This window comes from Micromesistius poutassou (genome assembly GCF_964030765.1).
Source record: "Micromesistius poutassou genome assembly, chromosome: 24".
Taxonomy (NCBI): domain Eukaryota; kingdom Metazoa; phylum Chordata; class Actinopteri; order Gadiformes; family Gadidae; genus Micromesistius; species Micromesistius poutassou.
In genome coordinates, this window is record NC_140294.1 from 5,655,011 (window position 1) to 5,680,220 (window position 25,210).

At 46.6% G+C, this 25,210-nt stretch overlaps 1 protein-coding gene, 18 non-coding genes and 1 pseudogene across 20 annotated transcripts; 18 read left to right on the forward strand and 2 right to left on the reverse strand.

Moving 5' to 3' along the window:
* The first annotated feature begins 111 nt into the window (after nt 1-111).
* On the forward strand, nt 112-302 carry LOC311369983 (U2 spliceosomal RNA). The gene has a single exon (XR_014640315.1). It is a non-coding gene; the product is annotated as a U2 spliceosomal RNA (small nuclear RNA).
* A 421-nt stretch (nt 303-723) lies between these two features.
* LOC311370362 (U1 spliceosomal RNA) lies at nt 724-888 on the forward strand. Its single transcript, XR_014640687.1, has one exon. It is a non-coding gene; the product is annotated as a U1 spliceosomal RNA (small nuclear RNA).
* A 269-nt stretch (nt 889-1,157) lies between these two features.
* On the forward strand, nt 1,158-1,276 carry LOC311370158 (5S ribosomal RNA). The gene has a single exon (XR_014640486.1). It is a non-coding gene; the product is annotated as a 5S ribosomal RNA (ribosomal RNA).
* An 866-nt stretch (nt 1,277-2,142) lies between these two features.
* LOC311369955 (U2 spliceosomal RNA) lies at nt 2,143-2,333 on the forward strand. The gene has a single exon (XR_014640287.1). It is a non-coding gene; the product is annotated as a U2 spliceosomal RNA (small nuclear RNA).
* Nucleotides 2,334-2,754: 421 nt separating this feature from the next.
* Nucleotides 2,755-2,919, forward strand: LOC311370363 (U1 spliceosomal RNA). Its single transcript, XR_014640688.1, has one exon. It is a non-coding gene; the product is annotated as a U1 spliceosomal RNA (small nuclear RNA).
* Nucleotides 2,920-3,188: 269 nt separating this feature from the next.
* Nucleotides 3,189-3,307, forward strand: LOC311370159 (5S ribosomal RNA). Its single transcript, XR_014640487.1, has one exon. It is a non-coding gene; the product is annotated as a 5S ribosomal RNA (ribosomal RNA).
* Nucleotides 3,308-3,607: 300 nt separating this feature from the next.
* On the forward strand, nt 3,608-3,726 carry LOC311370160 (5S ribosomal RNA). Its single transcript, XR_014640488.1, has one exon. It is a non-coding gene; the product is annotated as a 5S ribosomal RNA (ribosomal RNA).
* Nucleotides 3,727-4,026: 300 nt separating this feature from the next.
* Nucleotides 4,027-4,145, forward strand: LOC311370162 (5S ribosomal RNA). The gene has a single exon (XR_014640490.1). It is a non-coding gene; the product is annotated as a 5S ribosomal RNA (ribosomal RNA).
* An 839-nt stretch (nt 4,146-4,984) lies between these two features.
* LOC311369956 (U2 spliceosomal RNA) lies at nt 4,985-5,175 on the forward strand. Its single transcript, XR_014640288.1, has one exon. It is a non-coding gene; the product is annotated as a U2 spliceosomal RNA (small nuclear RNA).
* Nucleotides 5,176-5,596: 421 nt separating this feature from the next.
* LOC311370364 (U1 spliceosomal RNA) lies at nt 5,597-5,761 on the forward strand. The gene has a single exon (XR_014640689.1). It is a non-coding gene; the product is annotated as a U1 spliceosomal RNA (small nuclear RNA).
* A 269-nt stretch (nt 5,762-6,030) lies between these two features.
* LOC311369883 (5S ribosomal RNA) lies at nt 6,031-6,149 on the forward strand. Its single transcript, XR_014640215.1, has one exon. It is a non-coding gene; the product is annotated as a 5S ribosomal RNA (ribosomal RNA).
* Nucleotides 6,150-6,449: 300 nt separating this feature from the next.
* On the forward strand, nt 6,450-6,568 carry LOC311370163 (5S ribosomal RNA). The gene has a single exon (XR_014640491.1). It is a non-coding gene; the product is annotated as a 5S ribosomal RNA (ribosomal RNA).
* Nucleotides 6,569-7,405: 837 nt separating this feature from the next.
* On the forward strand, nt 7,406-7,596 carry LOC311369957 (U2 spliceosomal RNA). Its single transcript, XR_014640289.1, has one exon. It is a non-coding gene; the product is annotated as a U2 spliceosomal RNA (small nuclear RNA).
* A 421-nt stretch (nt 7,597-8,017) lies between these two features.
* On the forward strand, nt 8,018-8,182 carry LOC311370365 (U1 spliceosomal RNA). The gene has a single exon (XR_014640690.1). It is a non-coding gene; the product is annotated as a U1 spliceosomal RNA (small nuclear RNA).
* A 269-nt stretch (nt 8,183-8,451) lies between these two features.
* LOC311370164 (5S ribosomal RNA) lies at nt 8,452-8,570 on the forward strand. Its single transcript, XR_014640492.1, has one exon. It is a non-coding gene; the product is annotated as a 5S ribosomal RNA (ribosomal RNA).
* Nucleotides 8,571-9,418: 848 nt separating this feature from the next.
* On the forward strand, nt 9,419-9,609 carry LOC311369959 (U2 spliceosomal RNA). The gene has a single exon (XR_014640291.1). It is a non-coding gene; the product is annotated as a U2 spliceosomal RNA (small nuclear RNA).
* Nucleotides 9,610-10,030: 421 nt separating this feature from the next.
* Nucleotides 10,031-10,195, forward strand: LOC311370366 (U1 spliceosomal RNA). The gene has a single exon (XR_014640691.1). It is a non-coding gene; the product is annotated as a U1 spliceosomal RNA (small nuclear RNA).
* A 269-nt stretch (nt 10,196-10,464) lies between these two features.
* Nucleotides 10,465-10,583, forward strand: LOC311370165 (5S ribosomal RNA). The gene has a single exon (XR_014640493.1). It is a non-coding gene; the product is annotated as a 5S ribosomal RNA (ribosomal RNA).
* A 1,010-nt stretch (nt 10,584-11,593) lies between these two features.
* On the reverse strand, nt 11,594-13,203 carry LOC311369537 (E3 ubiquitin-protein ligase TRIM39-like; annotated as a pseudogene). Its single transcript has one exon. The product of its transcript is annotated as an E3 ubiquitin-protein ligase TRIM39-like (transcript).
* A 1,611-nt stretch (nt 13,204-14,814) lies between these two features.
* LOC311369802 (uncharacterized protein) lies at nt 14,815-21,536 on the reverse strand (the record flags this gene model as incomplete). Its single annotated transcript, XM_084487992.1, has 5 exons — nt 21,450-21,536; nt 19,728-21,345; nt 17,601-17,798; nt 16,723-16,789; nt 14,815-16,440 (listed from the first exon to the last, which is right to left on the reverse strand). The coding sequence occupies exons 2-5, from the start codon at nt 21,341-21,343 to the stop codon at nt 14,815-14,817; spliced, it is 3,507 nt and encodes a 1,168-aa protein (XP_084344118.1). The 5' UTR covers nt 21,344-21,345; nt 21,450-21,536.
* Between the last annotated feature and the right edge of the window lie 3,674 nt (nt 21,537-25,210).

Consider the following 25,210-nt stretch of genomic DNA (forward strand, 5'->3'; position numbering starts at 1 on the left):
CGCCTAGTGGTCCTTTTGAATTTGTATAGGCTGAGGCTGTTCTCGCTGTTAAACCGCCAAGCAGAGCGTCGTGTCTGGGAAGGTGGCCTCTAGGCCTGACCATGTGTGGGTATCGCTTCTCGGCCTTTTGGCTAAGATCAAGTGTAGTATCTGTTCTTATCAGTTTAATATCTGATACGTCCCCTACCCGGCGACCATATATTAAATTGATTTTTGGAACTTGGAGATGGAAAAGGGGCTTGCTCCGTCCACTCCACGCATCGACCTGGTATTGCAGTACCTCCAGGACCGGTGCACCCTCCTATGACTGTTCAAATCAAAAGGCATCTCCTGCTGATGCTACACCCGTCCGCGTTTGAGACAACAAAGTGACATGGATCATTTACAGTTTAAACGTGCGTATGAAAACGCACCATGAACATTTATTCCAACGGGATTCTGTTATAGGCTATGTATATATTTATATAAACAATAATACATTGTAGTGTTCAAATAACTCTGATCTCCAGGTTTGCTGTCGTTTTGCTTCCACCCACGCTGATTTCAGATGCAAGTTAAAAACGTGTGATCGGTGGTCTACAGTGTCTATACAGTCTAGACGTGCAGGAATGTTGCCAACACTTTGTGTTCCAGTGTATCTCGTCCCTTTGCAGAATGCTTTGCAACCGTCCCCCACGGGAGCACGCGTGGGCAACGTGTAGCCACCCTGAACGCTCACAACTCATACTTACCTGGCAAGGGAGATACCATGATCAAGAAGGTGGTTCACCCATAGCGAGGCTCAGCCATTGCACTGAGGCTGTTGCTGACCCGTGCGAATTCCCCAAATGTGGGAATCTCGATTGCATAATTTCTGGTAGTGGGGGACTGCGTTCGCGCTCTCCCCTGATTATGTTGTTCTAAAGAAAAAACAGCTACGAATGCCTGCAATCGCACCCCAGGTGTTGGAGCGCTACGTTTCTTCAAACGTTTACACAAACGCATACGCAGTGTATTGCATTGCGTTTTTATACGGAGCTTTGAGTCTGGAATAACGTATTCCTTCATTCATCTATTCATTGTGGTATAACTAATCATTGTTTCTGTACAAGTGCGACCCCTGGCCCACTCCTAATGTGCTCCTGCGTATAAAAGCGTGTTTGGCGACGGGTAGAATTGCTTACGGCCATACCACCCTGAACACGCCCGATCTCGTCTGATCTCGGAAGCTAAGCAGGGTCGGGCCTGGTTAGTACTTGGATGGGAGACCGCCTGGGAATACCAGGTGCTGTAAGCTTTTTCTTTTCATCTCGAGCTTTTTGCCTGCAATTGTTTACCGTGGCCGGATCTTTACCGCCAACTGTTTGGGAGAATTGAAGCAACATACAGACACTGACAACGTCTCTCCAAAATCTTTTTGTGAAACACGCGGACAGTATAGTGAGACTGCCAGCAGGGAGCACCAGAGAGCTGCGACGAGAGCTCTACATTTCGACAACCTTCAGGCGCGCACACACACACACACGCGCACGCGCACACACACACACACACACACACACACACACACACACACACACACACAACAGAACATGATACCTGATATTATAACTTAGAGGATAGTGAAATATCAAAAACTATTCAATCGGATAATAATTGCGCTATCTGAGGATATTTGCCTACCTGTCGCTCATGAGGTCCGAGAAGAACTGAGCAGAATCTGGCTCTGTCCTGCTTATATTGCCTGTGAGTTCTGTTGGTAAGGCTGCCTGGGTTTGTGACGGCATAATGAGGAGAGCGTTCTTGGTCACCGGTTTATTCAGACGCGCCAGTGTGAGTTTATTGGGGCAGCGTAATGCATTCACTGCATGCTTTTCTGAATCAACGAGTTAAGTATCTCAGAATTATGGGATACGTTTTGATGGCAAATAAAAACGATGCTGTATTTTTCTGAATGAACCAGATAATCCCAAGAGAAGCTGCGTTAGCACAAATGATAAATAAACTCGTTTTTCAGGATAAATATAGTCTTGACAACACGCTATGTGTGGTGGACGCCTAGTGGTCCTTTTGAATTTGTATAGGCTGAGGCTGTTCTCGCTGTTAAACCGCCAAGCAGAGCGTCGTGTCTGGGAAGGTGGCCTCTAGGCCTGACCATGTGTGGGTATCGCTTCTCGGCCTTTTGGCTAAGATCAAGTGTAGTATCTGTTCTTATCAGTTTAATATCTGATACGTCCCCTACCCGGGGACCATATATTAAATTGATTTTTGGAACTTGGAGATGGAAAAGGGGCTTGCTCCGTCCACTCCACGCATCGACCTGGTATTGCAGTACCTCCAGGACCGGTGCACCCTCCTATGACTGTTCAAATCAAAAGGCATCTCCTGCTGATGCTACACCCGACCGCGTTTGAGACAACAAAGTGACATGGATCATTTACAGTTTAAACGTGCGTATGAAAACGCACCATGAACATTTATTCCAACGGGATTCTGTTATAGGCTATGTATATATTTATATAAACAATAATACATTGTAGTGTTCAAATAACTCTGATCTCCAGGTTTGCTGTCGTTTTGCTTCCACCCACGCTGATTTCAGATGCAAGTTAAAAACGTGTGATCGGTGGTCTACAGTGTCTATACAGTCTAGACGTGCAGGAATGTTGCCAACACTTTGTGTTCCAGTGTATCTCGTCCCTTTGCAGAATGCTTTGCAACCGTCCCCCACGGGAGCACGCGTGGGCAACGTGTAGCCACCCTGAACGCTCACAACTCATACTTACCTGGCAAGGGAGATACCATGATCAAGAAGGTGGTTCACCCATAGCGAGGCTCAGCCATTGCACTGAGGCTGTTGCTGACCCGTGCGAATTCCCCAAATGTGGGAATCTCGATTGCATAATTTCTGGTAGTGGGGGACTGCGTTCGCGCTCTCCCCTGATTATGTTGTTCTAAAGAAAAAACAGCTACGAATGCCTGCAATCGCACCCCAGGTGTTGGAGCGCTACGTTTCTTCAAACGTTTACACAAACGCATACGCAGTGTATTGCATTGCGTTTTTATACGGAGCTTTGAGTCTGGAATAACGTATTCCTTCATTCATCTATTCATTGTGGTATAACTAATCATTGTTTCTGTACAAGTGCGACCCCTGGCCCACTCCTAATGTGCTCCTGCGTATAAAAGCGTGTTTGGCGACGGGTAGAATTGCTTACGGCCATACCACCCTGAACACGCCCGATCTCGTCTGATCTCGGAAGCTAAGCAGGGTCGGGCCTGGTTAGTACTTGGATGGGAGACCGCCTGGGAATACCAGGTGCTGTAAGCTTTTTCTTTTCATCTCGAGCTTTTTGCCTGCAATTGTTTACCGTGGCCGGATCTTTACCGCCAACTGTTTGGGAGAATTGAAGCAACATACAGACACTGACAACGTCTCTCCAAAATCTTTTTGTGAAACACGCGGACAGTATAGTGAGACTTTACTGAGACTTTGAGTCTGGAATAACGTATTCCTTCATTCATCTATTCATTGTGGTATAACTAATCATTGTTTCTGTACAAGTGCGACCCCTGGCCCACTCCTAATGTGCTCCTGCGTATAAAAGCGTGTTTGGCGACGGGTAGAATTGCTTACGGCCATACCACCCTGAACACGCCCGATCTCGTCTGATCTCGGAAGCTAAGCAGGGTCGGGCCTGGTTAGTACTTGGATGGGAGACCGCCTGGGAATACCAGGTGCTGTAAGCTTTTTCTTTTCATCTCGAGCTTTTTGCCTGCAATTGTTTACCGTGGCCGGATCTTTACCGCCAACTGTTTGGGAGAATTGAAGCAACATACAGACACTGACAACGTCTCTCCAAAATCTTTTTGTGAAACACGCGGACAGTATAGTGAGACTTTACTGAGACTTTGAGTCTGGAATAACGTATTCCTTCATTCATCTATTCATTGTGGTATAACTAATCATTGTTTCTGTACAAGTGCGACCCCTGGCCCACTCCTAATGTGCTACTGCGTATAAAAGCGTGTTTGGCGACGGGTAGAATTGCTTACGGCCATACCACCCTGAACACGCCCGATCTCGTCTGATCTCGGAAGCTAAGCAGGGTCGGGCCTGGTTAGTACTTGGATGGGAGACCGCCTGGGAATACCAGGTGCTGTAAGCTTTTTCTTTTCATCTCGAGCTTTTTGCCTGCAATTGTTTACCGTGGCCGGATCTTTACCGCCAACTGTTTGGGAGAATTGAAGCAACATACAGACACTGACAACGTCTCTCCAAAATCTTTTTGTGAAACACGCGGACAGTATAGTGAGACTGCCAGCAGGGAGCACCAGAGAGCTGCGACGAGAGCTCTACATTTCGACAACCTTCAGGCGCGCACACACACACACACGCGCACGCACACACACACACACACAACAGAACATGATACCTGATATTATAACTTAGAGGATAGTGAAATATCAAAAACTATTCAATCGGATAATAATTGCGCTATCTGAGGATATTTGCCTACCTGTCGCTCATGAGGTCCGAGAAGAACTGAGCAGAATCTGGCTCTGTCCTGCTCATATTGCATGTGAGTTCTGTTGGTAAGGCTGCCTGGGTTTGTGACGGCATAATGAGGAGAGCGTTCTTGGTCACCGGTTTATTCAGACGCGCCAGTGTGAGTTTATTGGGGCAGCGTAATGCATTCACTGCATGCTTTTCTGAATCAACGACTTATGTATCTCAGAATTATGGGATACGTTTTGATGGCAAATAAAAACGATGCTGTATTTTTCTGAATGAACCAGATAATCCCAAGAGAAGCTGCGTTAGCACAAATGATAAATAAACTCGTTTAGGTTTTCAGGATAAATATAGTCTTGACAACACGCTATGTGTGGTGGACGCCTAGTGGTCCTTTTGAATTTGTATAGGCTGAGGCTGTTCTCGCTGTTAAACCGCCAAGCAGAGCGTCGTGTCTGGGAAGGTGGCCTCTAGGCCTGACCATGTGTGGGTATCGCTTCTCGGCCTTTTGGCTAAGATCAAGTGTAGTATCTGTTCTTATCAGTTTAATATCTGATACGTCCCCTACCCGGGGACCATATATTAAATTGATTTTTGGAACTTGGAGATGGAAAAGGGGCTTGCTCCGTCCACTCCACGCATCGACCTGGTATTGCAGTACCTCCAGGACCGGTGCACCCTCCTATGACTGTTCAAATCAAAAGGCATCTCCTGCTGATGCTACACCCGACCGCGTTTGAGACAACAAAGTGACATGGATCATTTACAGTTTAAACGTGCGTATGAAAACGCACCATGAACATTTATTCCAACGGGATTCTGTTATAGGCTATGTATATATTTATATAAACAATAATACATTGTAGTGTTCAAATAACTCTGATCTCCAGGTTTGCTGTCGTTTTGCTTCCACCCACGCTGATTTCAGATGCAAGTTAAAAACGTGTGATCGGTGGTCTACAGTGTCTATACAGTCTAGACGTGCAGGAATGTTGCCAACACTTTGTGTTCCAGTGTATCTCGTCCCTTTGCAGAATGCTTTGCAACCGTCCCCCACGGGAGCACGCGTGGGCAACGTGTAGCCACCCTGAACGCTCACAACTCATACTTACCTGGCAAGGGAGATACCATGATCAAGAAGGTGGTTCACCCATAGCGAGGCTCAGCCATTGCACTGAGGCTGTTGCTGACCCGTGCGAATTCCCCAAATGTGGGAATCTCGATTGCATAATTTCTGGTAGTGGGGGACTGCGTTCGCGCTCTCCCCTGATTATGTTGTTCTAAAGAAAAAACAGCTACGAATGCCTGCAATCGCACCCCAGGTGTTGGAGCGCTACGTTTCTTCAAACGTTTACACAAACGCATACGCAGTGTATTGCATTGCGTTTTTATACGGAGCTTTGAGTCTGGAATAACGTATTCCTTCATTCATCTATTCATTGTGGTATAACTAATCATTGTTTCTGTACAAGTGCGACCCCTGGCCCACTCCTAATGTGCTCCTGCGTATAAAAGCGTGTTTGGCGACGGGTAGAATTGCTTACGGCCATACCACCCTGAATACGCCCGATCTCGTCTGATCTCGGAAGCTAAGCAGGGTCGGGCCTGGTTAGTACTTGGATGGGAGACCGCCTGGGAATACCAGGTGCTGTAAGCTTTTTCTTTTCATCTCGAGCTTTTTGCCTGCAATTGTTTACCGTGGCCGGATCTTTACCGCCAACTGTTTGGGAGAATTGAAGCAACATACAGACACTGACAACGTCTCTCCAAAATCTTTTTGTGAAACACGCGGACAGTATAGTGAGACTTTACTGAGACTTTGAGTCTGGAATAACGTATTCCTTCATTCATCTATTCATTGTGGTATAACTAATCATTGTTTCTGTACAAGTGCGACCCCTGGCCCACTCCTAATGTGCTCCTGCGTATAAAAGCGTGTTTGGCGACGGGTAGAATTGCTTACGGCCATACCACCCTGAACACGCCCGATCTCGTCTGATCTCGGAAGCTAAGCAGGGTCGGGCCTGGTTAGTACTTGGATGGGAGACCGCCTGGGAATACCAGGTGCTGTAAGCTTTTTCTTTTCATCTCGAGCTTTTTGCCTGCAATTGTTTACCGTGGCCGGATCTTTACCGCCAACTGTTTGGGAGAATTGAAGCAACATACAGACACTGACAACGTCTCTCCAAAATCTTTTTGTGAAACACGCGGACAGTATAGTGAGACTGCCAGCAGGGAGCACCAGAGAGCTGCGACGAGAGCTCTACATTTCGACAACCTTCAGGCGCGCACACACACACACACGCGCACGCACACACACACACACAACAGAACATGATACCTGATATTATAACTTAGAGGATAGTGAAATATCAAAAACTATTCAATCGGATAATAATTGCGCTATCTGAGGATATTTGCCTACCTGTCGCTCATGAGGTCCGAGAAGAACTGAGCAGAATCTGGCTCTGTCCTGCTCATATTGCATGTGAGTTCTGTTGGTAAGGCTGCCTGGGTTTGTGACGGCATAATGAGGAGAGCGTTCTTGGTCACCGGTTTATTCAGACGCGCCAGTGTGAGTTTATTGGGGCAGCGTAATGCATTCACTGCATGCTTTTCTGAATCAACGACTTATGTATCTCAGAATTATGGGATACGTTTTGATGGCAAATAAAAACGATGCTGTATTTTTCTGAATGAACCAGATAATCCCAAGAGAAGCTGCGTTAGCACAAATGATAAATAAACTCGTTTAGTTTTTCAGGATAAATATAGTCTTGACAACACGCTATGTGTGGTGGACGCCTAGTGGTCCTTTTGAATTTGTATAGGCTGAGGCTGTTCTCGCTGTTAAACCGCCAAGCAGAGCGTCGTGTCTGGGAAGGTGGCCTCTAGGCCTGACCATGTGTGGGTATCGCTTCTCGGCCTTTTGGCTAAGATCAAGTGTAGTATCTGTTCTTATCAGTTTAATATCTGATACGTCCCCTACCCGGGGACCATATATTAAATTGATTTTTGGAACTTGGAGATGGAAAAGGGGCTTGCTCCGTCCACTCCACGCATCGACCTGGTATTGCAGTACCTCCAGGACCGGTGCACCCTCCTATGACTGTTCAAATCAAAAGGCATCTCCTGCTGATGCTACACCCGTCCGCGTTTGAGACAACAAAGTGACATGGATCATTTACAGTTTAAACGTGCGTATGAAAACGCACCATGAACATTTATTCCAACGGGATTCTGTTATAGGCTATGTATATATTTATATAAACAATAATACATTGTAGTGTTCAAATAACTCTGATCTCCAGGTTTGCTGTCGTTTTGCTTCCACCCACGCTGATTTCAGATGCAAGTTAAAAACGTGTGATCGGTGGTCTACAGTGTCTATACAGTCTAGACGTGCAGGAATGTTGCCAACACTTTGTGTTCCAGTGTATCTCGTCCCTTTGCAGAATGCTTTGCAACCGTCCCCCACGGGAGCACGCGTGGGCAACGTGTAGCCACCCTGAACGCTCACAACTCATACTTACCTGGCAAGGGAGATACCATGATCAAGAAGGTGGTTCACCCATAGCGAGGCTCAGCCATTGCACTGAGGCTGTTGCTGACCCGTGCGAATTCCCCAAATGTGGGAATCTCGATTGCATAATTTCTGGTAGTGGGGGACTGCGTTCGCGCTCTCCCCTGATTATGTTGTTCTAAAGAAAAAACAGCTACGAATGCCTGCAATCGCACCCCAGGTGTTGGAGCGCTACGTTTCTTCAAACGTTTACACAAACGCATACGCAGTGTATTGCATTGCGTTTTTATACGGAGCTTTGAGTCTGGAATAACGTATTCCTTCATTCATCTATTCATTGTGGTATAACTAATCATTGTTTCTGTACAAGTGCGACCCCTGGCCCACTCCTAATGTGCTCCTGCGTATAAAAGCGTGTTTGGCGACGGGTAGAATTGCTTACGGCCATACCACCCTGAACACGCCCGATCTCGTCTGATCTCGGAAGCTAAGCAGGGTCGGGCCTGGTTAGTACTTGGATGGGAGACCGCCTGGGAATACCAGGTGCTGTAAGCTTTTTCTTTTCATCTCGAGCTTTTTGCCTGCAATTGTTTACCGTGGCCGGATCTTTACCGCCAACTGTTTGGGAGAATTGAAGCAACATACAGACACTGACAACGTCTCTCCAAAATCTTTTTGTGAAACACGCGGACAGTATAGTGAGACTGCCAGCAGGGAGCACCAGAGAGCTGCGACGAGAGCTCTACATTTCGACAACCTTCAGGCGCGCACACACACACACACACACGCGCACGCGCACACACACACACACACACACACACAACAGAACATGATACCTGATATTATAACTTAGAGGATAGTGAAATATCAAAAACTATTCAATCGGATAATAATTGCGCTATCTGAGGATATTTGCCTACCTGTCGCTCATGAGGTCCGAGAAGAACTGAGCAGAATCTGGCTCTGTCCTGCTTATATTGCCTGTGAGTTCTGTTGGTAAGGCTGCCTGGGTTTGTGACGGCATAATGAGGAGAGCGTTCTTGGTCACCGGTTTATTCAGACGCGCCAGTGTGAGTTTATTGGGGCAGCGTAATGCATTCACTGCATGCTTTTCTGAATCAACGAGTTAAGTATCTCAGAATTATGGGATACGTTTTGATGGCAAATAAAAACGATGCTGTATTTTTCTGAATGAACCAGATAATCCCAAGAGAAGCTGCGTTAGCACAAATGATAAATAAACTCGTTTTTCAGGATAAATATAGTCTTGACAACACGCTATGTGTGGTGGACGCCTAGTGGTCCTTTTGAATTTGTATAGGCTGAGGCTGTTCTCGCTGTTAAACCGCCAAGCAGAGCGTCGTGTCTGGGAAGGTGGCCTCTAGGCCTGACCATGTGTGGGTATCGCTTCTCGGCCTTTTGGCTAAGATCAAGTGTAGTATCTGTTCTTATCAGTTTAATATCTGATACGTCCCCTACCCGGGGACCATATATTAAATTGATTTTTGGAACTTGGAGATGGAAAAGGGGCTTGCTCCGTCCACTCCACGCATCGACCTGGTATTGCAGTACCTCCAGGACCGGTGCACCCTCCTATGACTGTTCAAATCAAAAGGCATCTCCTGCTGATGCTACACCCGTCCGCGTTTGAGACAACAAAGTGACATGGATCATTTACAGTTTAAACGTGCGTATGAAAACGCACCATGAACATTTATTCCAACGGGATTCTGTTATAGGCTATGTATATATTTATATAAACAATAATACATTGTAGTGTTCAAATAACTCTGATCTCCAGGTTTGCTGTCGTTTTGCTTCCACCCACGCTGATTTCAGATGCAAGTTAAAAACGTGTGATCGGTGGTCTACAGTGTCTATACAGTCTAGACGTGCAGGAATGTTGCCAACACTTTGTGTTCCAGTGTATCTCGTCCCTTTGCAGAATGCTTTGCAACCGTCCCCCACGGGAGCACGCGTGGGCAACGTGTAGCCACCCTGAACGCTCACAACTCATACTTACCTGGCAAGGGAGATACCATGATCAAGAAGGTGGTTCACCCATAGCGAGGCTCAGCCATTGCACTGAGGCTGTTGCTGACCCGTGCGAATTCCCCAAATGTGGGAATCTCGATTGCATAATTTCTGGTAGTGGGGGACTGCGTTCGCGCTCTCCCCTGATTATGTTGTTCTAAAGAAAATACAGCTACGAATGCCTGCAATCGCACCCCAGGTGTTGGAGCGCTACGTTTCTTCAAACGTTTACACAAACGCATACGCAGTGTATTGCATTGCGTTTTTATACGGAGCTTTGAGTCTGGAATAACGTATTCCTTCATTCATCTATTCATTGTGGTATAACTAATCATTGTTTCTGTACAAGTGCGACCCCTGGCCCACTCCTAATGTGCTCCTGCGTATAAAAGCGTGTTTGGCGACGGGTAGAATTGCTTACGGCCATACCACCCTGAACACGCCCGATCTCGTCTGATCTCGGAAGCTAAGCAGGGTCGGGCCTGGTTAGTACTTGGATGGGAGACCGCCTGGGAATACCAGGTGCTGTAAGCTTTTTCTTTTCATCTCGAGCTTTTTGCCTGCAATTGTTTACCGTGGCCGGATCTGTACCGCCAACTGTTTGGGAGAATTGAAGCAACATACAGACACTGACAACGTCTCTCCAAAATCTTTTTGTGAAACATGCGGACAGTATAGTGAGACTGCCAGCAGGGAGCACCAGAGAGCTGCGACGAGAGCTCTACATTTCGACAACCTTCAGGCGCGCACACACACACACACACACACACACACACACACACACACACACACACACACACACACACACACACACACACACACACACACACACACACACACACACACACACACACACACACACACACACACAACAGAACATGATACCTGATATTATAACTTAGAGGATAGTGAAATATCAAAAACTATTCAATCGGATAATAATTGCGCTATCTGAGGATATTTGCCTACCTGTCGCTCATGAGGTCCGAGAAGAACTGAGCAGAATCTGGCTCTGTCCTGCTTATATTGCATGTGAGTTCTGTTGGTAAGGCTGCCTGGGTTTGTGACGGCATAATGAGGAGAGCGTTCTTGGTCACCGGTTTATTCAGACGCGCCAGTGTGAGTTTATTGGGGAAGCGTAATGCATTCACAAATTGTGCCCATTCTACTTTTGGCAATTTTTTATTTAATCTGAATAGTGTACAGACATTGTATTGTGTTGTCAAAAATGATTCAAAAGAATGAACGAATATAACTATTTGGTTAAAAAAAATTACATTTCACATTTTCAGCTAATCTTGTTTTGCATCACTAAACATAAAAAAATAAAAATGAAAATCATTCAGAAAAAAAAATATTGAACGTCATAGTGTAACCAGTTATGATGGGTTATATATTTTATAGTACACAGTGTAAATTTCTTAATTATTTTTCCTCTTGTTAAATGACAGTTAATAGTATGATATGAATGCAGTTCTCTTAGATCTCACATGGTAGAGATTATAATCCAGGAAAAAATATAATTTTTTTATCAAACAAAAGTCTTAGTCTGTTCGATGGACAGGTGAGATGATCATGGGGGCAGAGTTTCTACCAACTTCATGATCACATGGACAGAGTAATGGATAGAGAGGCGCAGTAAAGGTGCAGCCAGTAGCAGAGTAGATATGAACCCTGGCTTCCACATCATAGAAGGAGAGCAGACCCTCATCATAATCAACAAACACCCCCACCTTCTGGGGCTCAGCTCTGAGAGGGACATGGACATCAGGATCATCTCTAAATACCAACCTATCCTTTTTGAAGTAAAAAGTCCAGTAACCCATCTCAGGGGTCACTATGATCCGACCTTTTCTGAAGATGGATTCTCTGGCAACTCCTAAACACCATTCAGTCTTGTCTTTAACCTGGACCTCAAAGTAAAATCTCCCTGAGGAGAAGCTCTGCCTCGTGAGAACATACATTTTCTGTTTAAATCTCTTAGGGTTGTCTGGGAGTTTCTTCACTACATCTCCATAATGTACTTGTTTTCCATCCTCAGACAGGATGAGACGGGGATGAGCTGTATCAGGACCCAGAGTCACGTCTACTTCATACTGCTGGACCCACTTCAGTTCAGCATCACGCAGCTTCTTCATCCCCATGTTCAGTGTCTCCTCCAGCTGATCCAGGGATCTCCTCAAGGTCCCTATGTATGACGGAGGACGGACCTCCACCGTCGTCCAGTCCCTGGTGGGTGGAGGATTCTTCAGGTATCTGAAGGCCTGGAGGAAGTGGAGTTGGTCTTTAGTGTGTGAGAGCTGCTTCACCTCTGAGCTTCTATTGGTCAGATCTTCTATTCCTGCTCCAGCTCTTTGATGAGGTCTTCAGCTTGTTTCTCTGTGGATTTCAGTCTCTCTTTAACCATTTGGTTGAGATCATCCTGGCACTTTTCAACACAGCGCTTCAGAGCGGTGAGGACCTGCACACCATCGGCTATCTCTCTGTCTGCGTCTGCTTTGCTGCGTTTAACTGTGTCTTTAATCTTCTTAATCTTTACTTTTCTCTCCTGGATCATCTGCTGAACTTCAGCCACTATTTTCCCCAGCTGGGCCGTCTTCACGTCATATTCCTCCTTTAGAGGTACAACAGGATGGGACCTGTGGTCACCCTCTGTGCAGAACTGACACACACACACACACCTGTTCAGTCTTGCAGAAGAGCTCCAGTAGTTGACTGTGTTTGTTACACATCCTGTCTTCCAGACGGTCCATAGGCTCGACCAGCCGATGTTTCTTCAGGACTGTGACTCTCTGATGTGGCTCCAGGTGGGTTTGGCAGTAAGAGGTGAAACACACTAGGCAGGACTTCACAGCCTTCAGCTGGGTCCCAGTACAGACATCACAGCGAACTTCTGCTGGTTTAACACTTTGACATTTGTTCTAAACTGAGCAGCCAGCTCTGATAAGAGGGTATTGACCTGTGGATCGGGTCTAGTGTCGAAAAGCTTGTTGCAAACAGGACATTTGTAGCGGACTTGTTCATCCCAGAACTTTGTAATACAGGTTCTGCAGAAGTTGTGTCCACATGGTGTGGTAACTGGGCTGCTGAACACATCCAGACAGATGGAACATGAAAAGTTCTCCTCAGACCAGGAAGTGTTAGCAGAGGCCATTCCTAGACACAGACGACAAGGTTTATGTTACGAGCAATTCCATTATTTTTTTTAATTCCCTAACGGGGAAAGTGGTTTTAACCTCTCTGAAAGTTGTGCTGTTTCACTCACCTTGTTGTTGTTGTTTCTGTCTCTCAGACTATTTGCTCCGAAGTGGGTTTTCTTTCGCTCCTGAACGAGTGAACCGTCTGCACGTTGCTTTGGTTTCTATGAACCTTAAGTTTTGTTTCATGAACCAGACGTCACCTCCTCTCCTCCTCTAACACCTGACTCCTCCCCTAAATCCTGGCTCCGTACATGGGCGCGCTTAATCCATGCACTGTGTCGGTACTTTAAATGCGTTGATCTGTGTTCTCTTCTTTCTGGAGTTAAAAGAGAGCAGGCAAAACGAGGGACATTGTGGGGATTTTGTGGGGATTTGCGGCTGTAACCGCGATTAACCGGCGTTATCGACCCGGGTTTCCGGGGCTTCCCGAATGTTTTTTATCCAACCTCGATCCGAGTTTCAACACAGTAACAGACAGAGAGCAAAGAGCTGTTTATTTTAGTTTGCCGCCGATCGGCAGTCGGAATGGTGTGTCAGGGCCTTTAGATGACAGGTTAGGGGTCCACACTCACTTTTCTATCACAGTCTATGGAGACACTGAAGTTACCCCCCCCCCCAGCTCTAGTTCCACCGCTGCAAGCCCCCCCGAGTGTTGCGTTGTTTTGATCGCTGTATATGTTTGAATGGAGTTACGTTTTGTGTAGTGAGAAGTACCTGGAAAAAAACAGCATTCAGTGCGATGAGTAAAGTAGTCTATAGTCGCTGTCCTTTGAGGGTAGAGCTGAACCATGGATCAGTGGAGCAAAATAATTGTGCGCCGTCTTAAAAAAGGCTAAATTACAGCTAAAGCACTTCAAATATTTGCACAAATAAACCGTAATATTGCCTAGGTAATTTGTAAACACGTGTAATGTGTATGCAAGACAATACTTAACACAATCCTGGATGAGCTAGAAAGGAGAGCAGAGATAGGAGAGAGGAGGAAGAGAAGAGAGGAAGGAGAGAGGATAAACTAAGAGAGGATGGAGAGGAGAGGAGATATGACAAGACAAAGTCAGGGTACTCACACACATGGGGAGAATCTTTAAATGTAGTCACTGTGACCTTTGTGTTAGTGTGTTACACATGTTGGGTTGTTGCATGGTAGACATTAAAAGTAAGTCGACTAATCAGCTGTTTTTCCATTTTTATTTAAATCATAAAAGTGTTGTCATACATTCATATATTTTATTGTCTTCATTCATGATTCAGAAGTAAAGTAATGATGCATTATATTATGATTATTATGATGCACAGCATTCCCTGAAACTAGTTATACATAACTGCAACCATAAACTATTTTATTGCAGAAAAAAACATGAAAAAGAGACAATGAAGAACATAATGTTATTTAATGATTTACAATGGGTTATAATTTATAATAGTCAAGGTTCACTTCCTACTGAATGTTTCCTTGTTAAATGACAGTACAACATTAATGCAGATCTCACATAGTAGAGATTCTAATTCAGGAAACAACATTAGTTGTTTTGGTTGTTTGATTATTTTATTATCAAACAAATGTCCTAGTCTGTTTGATTGACAGGTGAGATGATCAGGGGGGCAGAGTTGTTACCTTCATAATTATTGCCACCTGGGCAGAGGATTGGATAGAGAGGCTCACTGAAGGTGCAGCCAGTAGCAGAGTAGATATGAACCCGGGCTTCCACATCATAGAAGAAGACCAGACTCTCATCATAATCAACAAACACCCCCACCTTCTGGAGCTCAACTCTCAGAGGGAGACGGACAGAAGGGTTATCTCTGAATACGAACCCATCCTTGTCGTAGTTAAGAGTCCAGTAACCAGTCTCAGGGGTCACCATGGTCTGACCTTTTCTGTTGATGGACTCTCTGGCCACTCCTAAACACCATGCAGTCTTGTCTTTAACCTGGACCTCAAAGTAAAATCTCCCTGAGGAGAAGCTCTGCCTCGTGAGAACAAATATATTCTCTGTAAATCTCTTAGGGTTGTCTGGGAGTTCCTTCTCTTCATCTCCATCATGTACTTGTTTCCCATCCTCAGGCAGGATGAGTTTGGGATAAGCTGTATCAGGATCCAGAGTCACATCTACTTCATACTGCTGGACCCTCTTCAGTTCACCATCAGGCAGCTTCTTCATCTCCATGTTCAGTGTCTCCTCCAGCTGATCCAGGGATCTCCTCAAGGTCCCTACGTATGACAGAGGATGGACCTCCACCGTCGTCCAGTCCCTGGTGGGTGGAGGATCCTTCAGGGATCTGAAGGCCTGGAGGAAGTGGAGGTGGTCTTTAGTGTGTGAGAGCTGCTTCAACTCTGAGCTTCTATTGGTCAGATCTTCGATTTCCTGCTCCAGCTCTTTGATGAGGCCTTCAGCTTGTTTCTCTGTGGATTTCAGGTTCTCTTTAACCGTTTGGTTGAAATCATCCTGGCACTTTTTAACACAGCCTATCAGAGCAGTGAATACCTGCCCACCATCGGCTATTTCTCTGTCTGCATCTTTGTTGCTCAGTTCTACTGTGTCTTTGATCTCCTTAATCTTTAGTTTTCTCTCATGGATCATCTGAGGAACTTCAGCCTCTATCTTCCCCAGCTGGGCCGTTTTCACTTCATATTCCTCCTTTAGAGGTACAACAGGATGGGACATGTGGACCGCCTCTGTGCAGAACTGACACACACACACCTGTTCAGTCTGGCAAAAGAGCTCCAGAAGTCGGTCATGTTTCTTACACATCCTGTCTTCCAGACGGTCCATAGGCTCGACCAGCCGATGTTTCTTCAGGCCTGCGACTCTCTGATGTGGCTCCAGGTGGGTTTGGCAGTAAGAGACAAGACACACTAGGCAGGACTTCACGGCCTTCAGCTGGGTCCCAGTACAGATGTCACAGGGAACTTCTGCTGGTTCAACACAAGGCTGCTCTTTTACTTGTAGAGAAGTTCCAAACCGATCAACCATCTCTGATAAGAGGGTATTGACCTGTAAATCAGGTCTTATGTTGAAAAGCTTGTTGCAAACGGGGCATTTGTACTTAACTTTCTCATCCCAGAACTTTGTAATACAGGTTCTGCAGAAGTTGTGTCCACATGGTGTGGTGACTGGGATGTTGAAGACATCCAGACAGATGGAACATGAAAAGTTCTCCTCGGACCAGGAAGTGTTAGCAGAGGCCATTCCTAGACACAGACGACAAGGTTTATGTATTTAGCAATCCCATAATTTTTTGTTTTTCCATAACGGCAATAGTGGTTTTAACTTCTCAAAGTTGTGCTGCTTTACTCACCTTGTCGTTGTTGTTTCTGTCTGTCACACAATTTTTTCCAAAATGCGTTTATCCTGAATGAGAGAACTGCTTCCACGTCGGTTGCTTTGGTTCCTATGAACCTTAGGTTTCGTTTCCTCAACATGACGTCCTCTCCTCTCCACCCCTGACACCTGGCTCCGCCCCCACGGCACCTGAGTGCACTGAATTATTGCGCACTGTGTGGCCTCTTCAAATGCGTTGATGTGTGCTCTCTTCTTTCTGGAGTTAAGAGAGCCGATGCAGAACGAGAGACATTGTGGTTATTTGCGACTGTAACTGGGATTCATCGGTGTTGATCTATCCGGGTTTCCGGGGCTTCCCCGAATACTTTCTATCAAACCCCGATCCGATTTTCAACAGAAACAGACGGAGAGCAAATAGCTGTTTATTGGCGCTACGCTGCTGTAGGAACTCTCCCCGATGTGTACGCGCACAGTGCACACAGCGATACAGTCTGGTCAGTGGGGGATTTCCTTTTGCTTTTGGAAAGTTTGCCCCGTTTGCAGAACTAGTGCACCCCCTGCTGGTAAAAGTGGGTCACACACACACACACACACACACACACACACACACACACACACACAGAGGAGAAAATGAAGGAGGAGGTGGAGGAGAGAGGAGAGGGGGAGAGAGGAAGAGGTATGAAGGGGAGGAGAGGAAGAAGAGTATGAAGGGTGTGAGTGGAGGTGTTGAGGGACTGGAGGGGTAGGATGAGGAAGGGGAGGAGAAAGGGGGGAATTGGAGGAGGAAGGGTGGTGAAGAATAAAGAAAGGATGGGTAGGGGGAGGGAGGAGGTGATTAGGGAGGGAGGAGGAGGAAGGAGGAGATAAGAGAGAGGAAGAAATAATCCCTAAACCCTAATATAACGACAGCTATCCACAGACACTCTAATGAATACGTAATCACATGTCAGTGTAAACCTTCTTTATTTCAGGTTTTAACTGAATCAACAGTTATTTTTCGATAAAAGCGTCTGCTCAACGACTCAATAGCAGGTCGTCATGGTGACGGATGATGGGAGCATTTGCACCTCTGGGTGCTGCGGGGCCTCCGGTGCTTCCCTGCCGCCCAGCTCCGGGCCCAGCTCCGGGCCCAGCTCCGCTTGGTCGGGCGGTCGACGGCGGCAAGCTCGATGAGAGCGGAGAAGACGAAGGCCGGCGTGGCACCGCGCTGACGAACCGGCCCATGGGCGGCGGACGCCACCCTGGGCGGCGAGTTCCTGGCGCCGCTGATGCTCAGCGTTGTCACGGTGATCACCGTGGTGACGCCCAAACAAAAAAACCAACAAACAAACAAATGAACAAAAGCAACACAGTTGCACAGTTGCTTGAGTGAAACAGTTTGAATCCGTCTCTTTCTGTCCGGTTACCTCAGTGTGGGGCCCAGTCTAAAGCTAGGGCCCCGCTACACGTTGCTTTCAACCTGAAGCGATCACTAAACCATTGAGCAGGGCACATTTAACCAGTGACCTGCACCGCTCTGCCAGTCTGCGGACTCACCTGACAACCGTAGTCTTTTGGGAACACAAATCTAGAGACGGAGGACAGACGGACGCAGTGTGCTGCTCGCCCTGCACTAGAGAGAGCGTGTCCTCCCACGATGTTTCAACCTCCTTTTGTTTCGTTTCATATGTGTGTGTGTGTGTGTGTGTGTGTGTGTGTGTGTGTGTGTGTGTGTGTGTGTGTGTGTGTGTGTGTGTGTGTGAGAGTAATAAATTAGCTCCAGTTCCGGGGCAGAGACACTGGCTATTCAGAGTATGTTAAATAATTCTAGTGAAGTGACCCTATTGGACCACACTAGCTGCCACATTGAAGAACTCTAGTGTCAGTGAATTATCACTTCTACCTCTAATCAGCCATCAGAGGATTAATTCATGCTCCGTATGGCCCTGACACACCAACCAGATTATCGGCCGTCGGACAGTCTGGCGAGCTCGGTGACCTGAGTCTGTTTGGTGTGTGCTGTGTGATCGGTCGTCGTCAAAGCCGTCGGTGATCTTTTCAAGCCGTCTGTTCTTTTCAGCCGATTGCACACGTTGACTCGGCCACGACCAAATCGGTCCGACTGCCTCTTCTGCCGATGATCGGCAGTCGGAATGGTGTGTCAGGGCCTTTAGATGACAGGTTAGGGGTCCACACTCACTTTTCTATCACGGTCTATGGAGCCACTGAAGTTACCTGCCCCCCCCCCCGCTCTAGTTCCACCGCTGCAAGCCCCCCCGAGTGTTACGTTGTTTTGATCGCCGTATATGTTTGAATGGAGTTACGTTTTGTGTTGTGAGAAGTACCTGGAAAAAAATTGCATTCAGTGCGATGAGTAAAGTAGTCTATAGTCGCTGTCCTTTGAGGGTAGAGCTGAACCATGGATCAGTGGAGCAAAATAATTGTGCGCCGTCTTAAAAAAGGCTAAATTACAGCTAAAGCACTTCAAACATTTGCACAAATAAACCGTAATATTGCCTAGGTAATTTGTAAACACGTGTAATGTGAATGCAAGACAATACTTAACACAATCCTGGATGAGCTAGAAAGGAGAGCAGAGATAGGAGAGAGGAGGAAGAGAAGAGAGGAAGGAGAGAGGAGAACCTAAGAGGAGAGGATGGAGAGGAGAGGACAGCTGGCGAGACAAAGTCACGGTACTCACACACATGAGGAGAATCTTTACATGTAGTCACTGTGACCTTTGTGTTAGTGTGTTACACATGTTGGGTTGTTGCATGATGGACATTAAAAGTAAGTCGACTCATCAGCTGTTTTTCCATTTTTATTTCAATCATAAAAGTGTTGTCATACATTAATACATTTTATTGTGTCTTCATTCATGATTCAGAAGTAAAGTAATGATTTGATTATTATGATCAATCCCTGGAACTAGTTAATACATAACTGCAACCATAAACAATTGTATAGCAGTAAACCTTTAAAAACATGAGAAAGAGACAACAAAGAATATAATGTTATCTAATTATGTACAATGGGTTATAATTTATAATAGTCAGGGTTCACTTCCTACTGAATTTCTCCTCGTTAAATGACAGCAGTACAACATTAATGCAGTTCTCTCAGATCTCACATAGTAGAGATTGTAATTCAGGAAACAACATTAGTTGTTTTGGTGGTTTCATTATTTTATTACCAAACAAATGTCCTAGTCTGTTTGATTGACAGATGAGATGATCAGGGGGGCAGAGTTCATACCTCTAAAATTATGGACGCCTGGGCAGAGGTATGGATAGAGAGGCTCAGTAAAGGTGCAGCCAGTAGCAGAGTAGATATGAACTCTGGCTTCCACATCATAGAAGGAGACCAGACCCTCATCATAATCAACAAACACCCCCACCTTCTGGAGCTCAGCTCTCAGAGGGAGATGGACATCAGGTTTATCCTGAAATACCAACCCATCCTTGTCGTAGTAGAGAATCCAGTGACCCGTCTCAGGGGTCCATGTGGTCCCACCTTTTCTGTTGATGGACTCTCTGGCCACTCCTAAATACCATACAGTCTTGTCTTTAACCTGGACCTCAAAGTAAAATCTCCCTGAGGAGAAGCTCTGCCTCGTGACGACAAATATAGTATATGTAAATCTCTTAGGGTTGTCTGGGAGATTCATCACTACACCTCCATCATGTACTTGTTTCCCATCCGCAGACAGGATGAGTTTGGGATGAGCTGTATCAGGATCCAGAGTCACATTTACTTCATACTGTTGGACCCTCTTCAGTTCAGCATCACGCAGCTTCTTCATCTCCATGTTCAGTGTCTCCTCCAGCTGATCCAGGGATCTCCTCAAGGTCCCTATGTATGATGGAGGACGGACCTCCACCGTCGTCCAGTCCCTGGTGGGTGGAGGATCCTTCAGGGATCTGAAGGCCTGGAGGAAGTGGAGGTGGTCTTTAGTGTGTGAGAGCTGCTTCACCTCTGAGCTTCTATTAGTCAGATCTTCTATTTCCTGCTCCAGCTCTTTGATGAGGCCTTCAGCTTGTTTCACTGTGGATTTCAGTCTCTCTTTAACCATTTGGTTGAGATCATCCTGCCACTTTTCAATGCAGCGCATCAGAGCAGTGAGGACCTGCACGCCATCAGCTATCTCTCTTTCTGCCTCTGCTTTGCTGTGTTTAACTGTGTCTTTAATCTCCTGAATATTTTTTTGTCTCTCCTGGATCATCTGCTGAACTTCAGCCTCTATCTTCCCCAGCTGGGCCATCTTCACTTCATATTCCTCCTTTAGAGGTACAACAGGATGGGACCTGTGGTCTGTCTCTGGGCAGAACTGACACACACACACCTGTTCAGTCTGGCAGAAGAGTTCCAGAAGTCGGTCGTGTTTCTTACACATCCTGTCTTCCAGACGGTCCATAGGCTCGACCAGCCGATGTTTCTGCAGGACTGCTACTCTCTGATGTGGCTCCAGGTGGGTTGGGCAGAAAGACATAAAACACACTAGGCAGGACTTCACGGCCTTCAGCTGGGTCCCAGTACAGACGTCACAGGGAACTTGACCTGGTTCAACACAAGGCTGCTCTTTTACTCGTACGGATGTTCTAAACTGAGCAGCCATCTCTGATACAAGGATATTCACACGTAAATCAGGTTTTGTGTGGAAAAGCTTGTTGCAAACAGGGCATTTGTACTTGACTTTTTCACCCCAGAACTTTGTAATACAGGTTCTGCAGAAGTTGTGTCCACATGGTGTGGAAACTGGGCTGCTGAACACATCCAGACAGATGGAACATGAAAAGTTCTCCTCAGACCAGGAAGCGTTAGCAGAGGCCATTCCTAGAAACAGACGACAAGGTTTATGTATTGAGCAATTATATATTTCTAATTCCATAATGGAAGAGAGATTTAAACTTATCTGAAAGTTGTGCTGTTTTACTCACCTTGTTTTGTTTCTTACTGCCAGACAATATGTTCAGAAATGCGTCTTATTTTCCTCCGGAACGAAAGAGCTGCTATAATTTTGAGTGTCTTTGGTTTCTTTGAAGCTTAAGTTTCACTTCCTGTGTGTGTGTGTGTGTGTGTGTGTGTGTGTGTGTGTGTGTGTGTGTGTGTGTGTGTGTGTGTTGTGTGTGTGTGTGTGTGTGTGTGTGTGTGGAGGAAGTTGATGGGGGTGGAGACGAATATTTAACAGTTTGAGATGATCTAGACCAGCGGTTCTCAAACTATGGTACGCGTACCACTGGTGGTAAGCCTACGTGATGTGCTATTAAGTGGTACGCAAAAGAGTTTCCAAAAAATCATTCATTACTACATACATACATACATACCAGAATCAGAATCAGAATCAGAATTGTTTTATTTGCCAATTATGCAGAACATAGTAGGAATTTATCTTGACGTTCGAGTGTGTCATGGCAGCCATGGACGGCGCCATCTTGAGGAAAAAAACAGTATAACACGACATGAGGAGAGGGGAGGGGGAAAAAAAGGCAACCCCCAGACTATGCTCCTGTGGGGAGTACAGTGTGGGGACCTCAGCACACATAGTCAGGATACCTACAACATGATAAACACAAGACCTGCAACAGGGGAGGGGGTTGGGGGGGGGGGGGGAACACCAGTGCAGGCAAGCAGCCATCGGTCCCAGCCATCAAGGCTCTGGACACAGGCATGTCTTGTCATACTGGAGGGAAAACCGAAGCGGCAAAGGCGTGGGATGGGGGTAGGGGGGGTGATTGCGTATCTGTATCCGTGTAAGAGTTTGTGTGTGTGTAGGCCTGGAGAGTCGCTACGCCTGGCGTCACAACCATGGTGTCTCAGCCGCAGGATGTCATTGCGATAACACAGCAAGTTGCCATGGAGACAGCCTTGATCATGTCCCAGACAGAGTCAAATCAGCAGATTGGCCGAGGCCGGTGTTAGTTGGGGGGGCCGAAAAAGATAAGATTTGGGTTGTTTGGTTTTAGGGCGAGTAGCCGCATTCCAATTTACGCAACTACTCTCCAAGTCCATTCCGGTCTCCAGAACGATCCTTTTGCTTTTGCAAAGCCGTGAGATTCTCCATGATGATCACGATGTTATCCATATTGCTTTTCATAGTCATATTCAGAGTGCCGACAGCTCTGCCCACCGAATCAATCATGACGGGCAGCCCTGTGGGGCAATGAACAGCTGACCGCGTACCTTTAATTTTCCGATGAATCCAGGCCATGTCTATCCCAATCAGCAAAAGACCTGTGAATATGATTCCAAGTATGTAGATGTCTTCCACATCCTCCACGGAAAGAGCCGCCAGGCACACAGGCTGCCACCTCTCCCAGGCATCCCTCATGTAGCCAGCTGCGAACGTTCCGGCAGGACAATCAGGTTCCCCCGAACCCGGGTGTTTCGTTGAGAAGACGGTGTCAGTAGCGTTGAGAGACCATTTGATCTATTCCATGATGATTTAAGCTTGGAGAGCAGTGCAGAGAGAGTCTCTCAAGTGTAGGACAAGACGAGATGAGACGAGACGACAAGAGCAGAGCCAGGAGGGTCAGGGGGAGGAGAGGGACAGAAAGTGCCCCCCCCCCCCCCCACCACCACTGAAAACAAAAATAAGTTTGGCCTTTCCTGTAATATTTTTGTTTCAATATCAGCTGACCACATCACATCAGTGCGAGAAAGTCTTGTCTTCACTTTCCATCATAAAAACAAAATACAGAAGCAGGATTGATGCTGAGCCACACCTGAGACTGAAGCTGACCTCAATGTATCCAGACATCGCAGGACTGTGTTTGCAGAGGCAGGTGCGCCCGTCTCATGAGGCTTATGGAAGTTCAGTTATCAGCAGGCTGGCCAACTTTCAATATTATTTGTATTTAGCCTTACATTTTCAAACAGGTTGTTGGTACACAGTTGATATTCTTAATGTTCTCACTTATTGTGTGCGTGTGTGTCTCTGTGTCTGTTCTAGTGCTACCACTTTGTACAGCTGACCACAGTTGACAATAAATAATATATTTTTTTAAGACTAAATGTGCCTCCAGTGTGAACTGTGTGTAGCAGAATAGGGCCGCAGGCCTACGCTACTGTAGTTTGTTATAACATTGTTCCTAATGATGGTACTTGGGGAGACAAATATTTTCTGAGGTGGTACGCGGTATAAAAAGTTTGAGAACCACTGATCTAGACTTATTCTAGGCTTATTCTAGTTACAACATGTTATGCTGGGGGAAGAAAGAATACAATATCAGAACAATCAAAACTATATAAATAATATCTACTATGATTTGGAAATCGTGAGACACCAGACCCTTAACGACATGTAACGACACATCTTAACGAGTGTGTTCCGTTAGTCAGTGTGTGGACTACAAAGATGGCAGAACGGCCTACCACACGCCACCCGATCCACTAATGAACAACCCCAATTCATCACCGTCGAAACCAAAACTTTCACTCAACTCTTGCGATAAAACCAACAAAGTCAGAGACATTAGGGAGGAGGGCAATAGATGACGTCAGAGCGCAGACAGACGTGATGCAGAAAGGAATAAAGAGTATTGCGATTAGTGGTGGATTTCATGATTTGTTTGAATGAATCAGTTCGCGTCGGTCAGTTCGCCAAGAAGAGTCGTTCGAATCGTTCGTTCAGTCGCGTTTCAGGTAGCGGTGAATCATGGTTCTCAGTCACTGAGTCAGTCAGATTCAGCTCCTCCCTCATTCTCATTCAAACGAATCACGAATGCACAGTTCTCAGTTGAGTCGGTCAGACTCAGGTTGTCACTATGACAAGTGTGAAGATGGCCGCGCCTGTGTCGGCAGCAAGTCATCTCCGCTGTTTTCTCGCCCTATTTGTGCTTTTTCTATGCTCTGTGGTATGTGAAAACAATGTTAAATCGACAGTGGTGTACGACTTTCATACCTTGCTTAACATCCGCATATCGGTGATCACCTCCCTGGCCCACCGGCCCGAACAGCGGAGCTCGCACCGGGCCCTACACCGAAACATCCCCGGTGAAATCCGGGCGCCCTCCTGCTGTTGCCCCAAGGCAAGACGAACAAGAAGACGGGGAAAACGGGCAGGAGTCGCGGTAAGGATCCGGAAGAAACTCCGAGCCCCGAGCAACTCTATGGATACCATCCATGTCCTGAGGCTGTCGTGCCTACGGCTCCTTCTCCCGGCGTCCCATGCAGAGCTGCCGGCGTTCGCCCCTGGTTCCCACCGACGTCCACACACGAGGGTGGCTTCAGTGCCTGCGTGTACGGGACCCAGGACCACCATCGCTGGAGAAGATCTCGGTCAGGCGGCCATGGAGGTGGCATCTGCTCCAGCACGGAGGCTATCCGGAGATCGCCCCAGGTGCCTCCGGCTGCTGCCCCGGGCATCAACCTTTGGCCGGGCCGGCTCCGACCTCATCCACTTCGGACTCCTCAACGCCAGATCCATCGCCAATAAGTCGTTCATCCTGAATGATCTATTTGACTCCCTCGACCTGGATTTTATGTTGATCACAGAAACCTGGCAAAAAACGGATGAGTTTACATCCCTAAATGAACTCTGCCCACAGAACTGTTCCTTTTCCTGTGCCCCGAGAGCCGCAGGCCGAGGCGGTGGACTAGCCAGTATCCACCGGGACTGTTTCTCCTCACGGACTGTGAGCTCTCGGGCTTATTCAACATTTGAAGTGCTCATAAACAAAATAGGTCGCACAAACCCCTT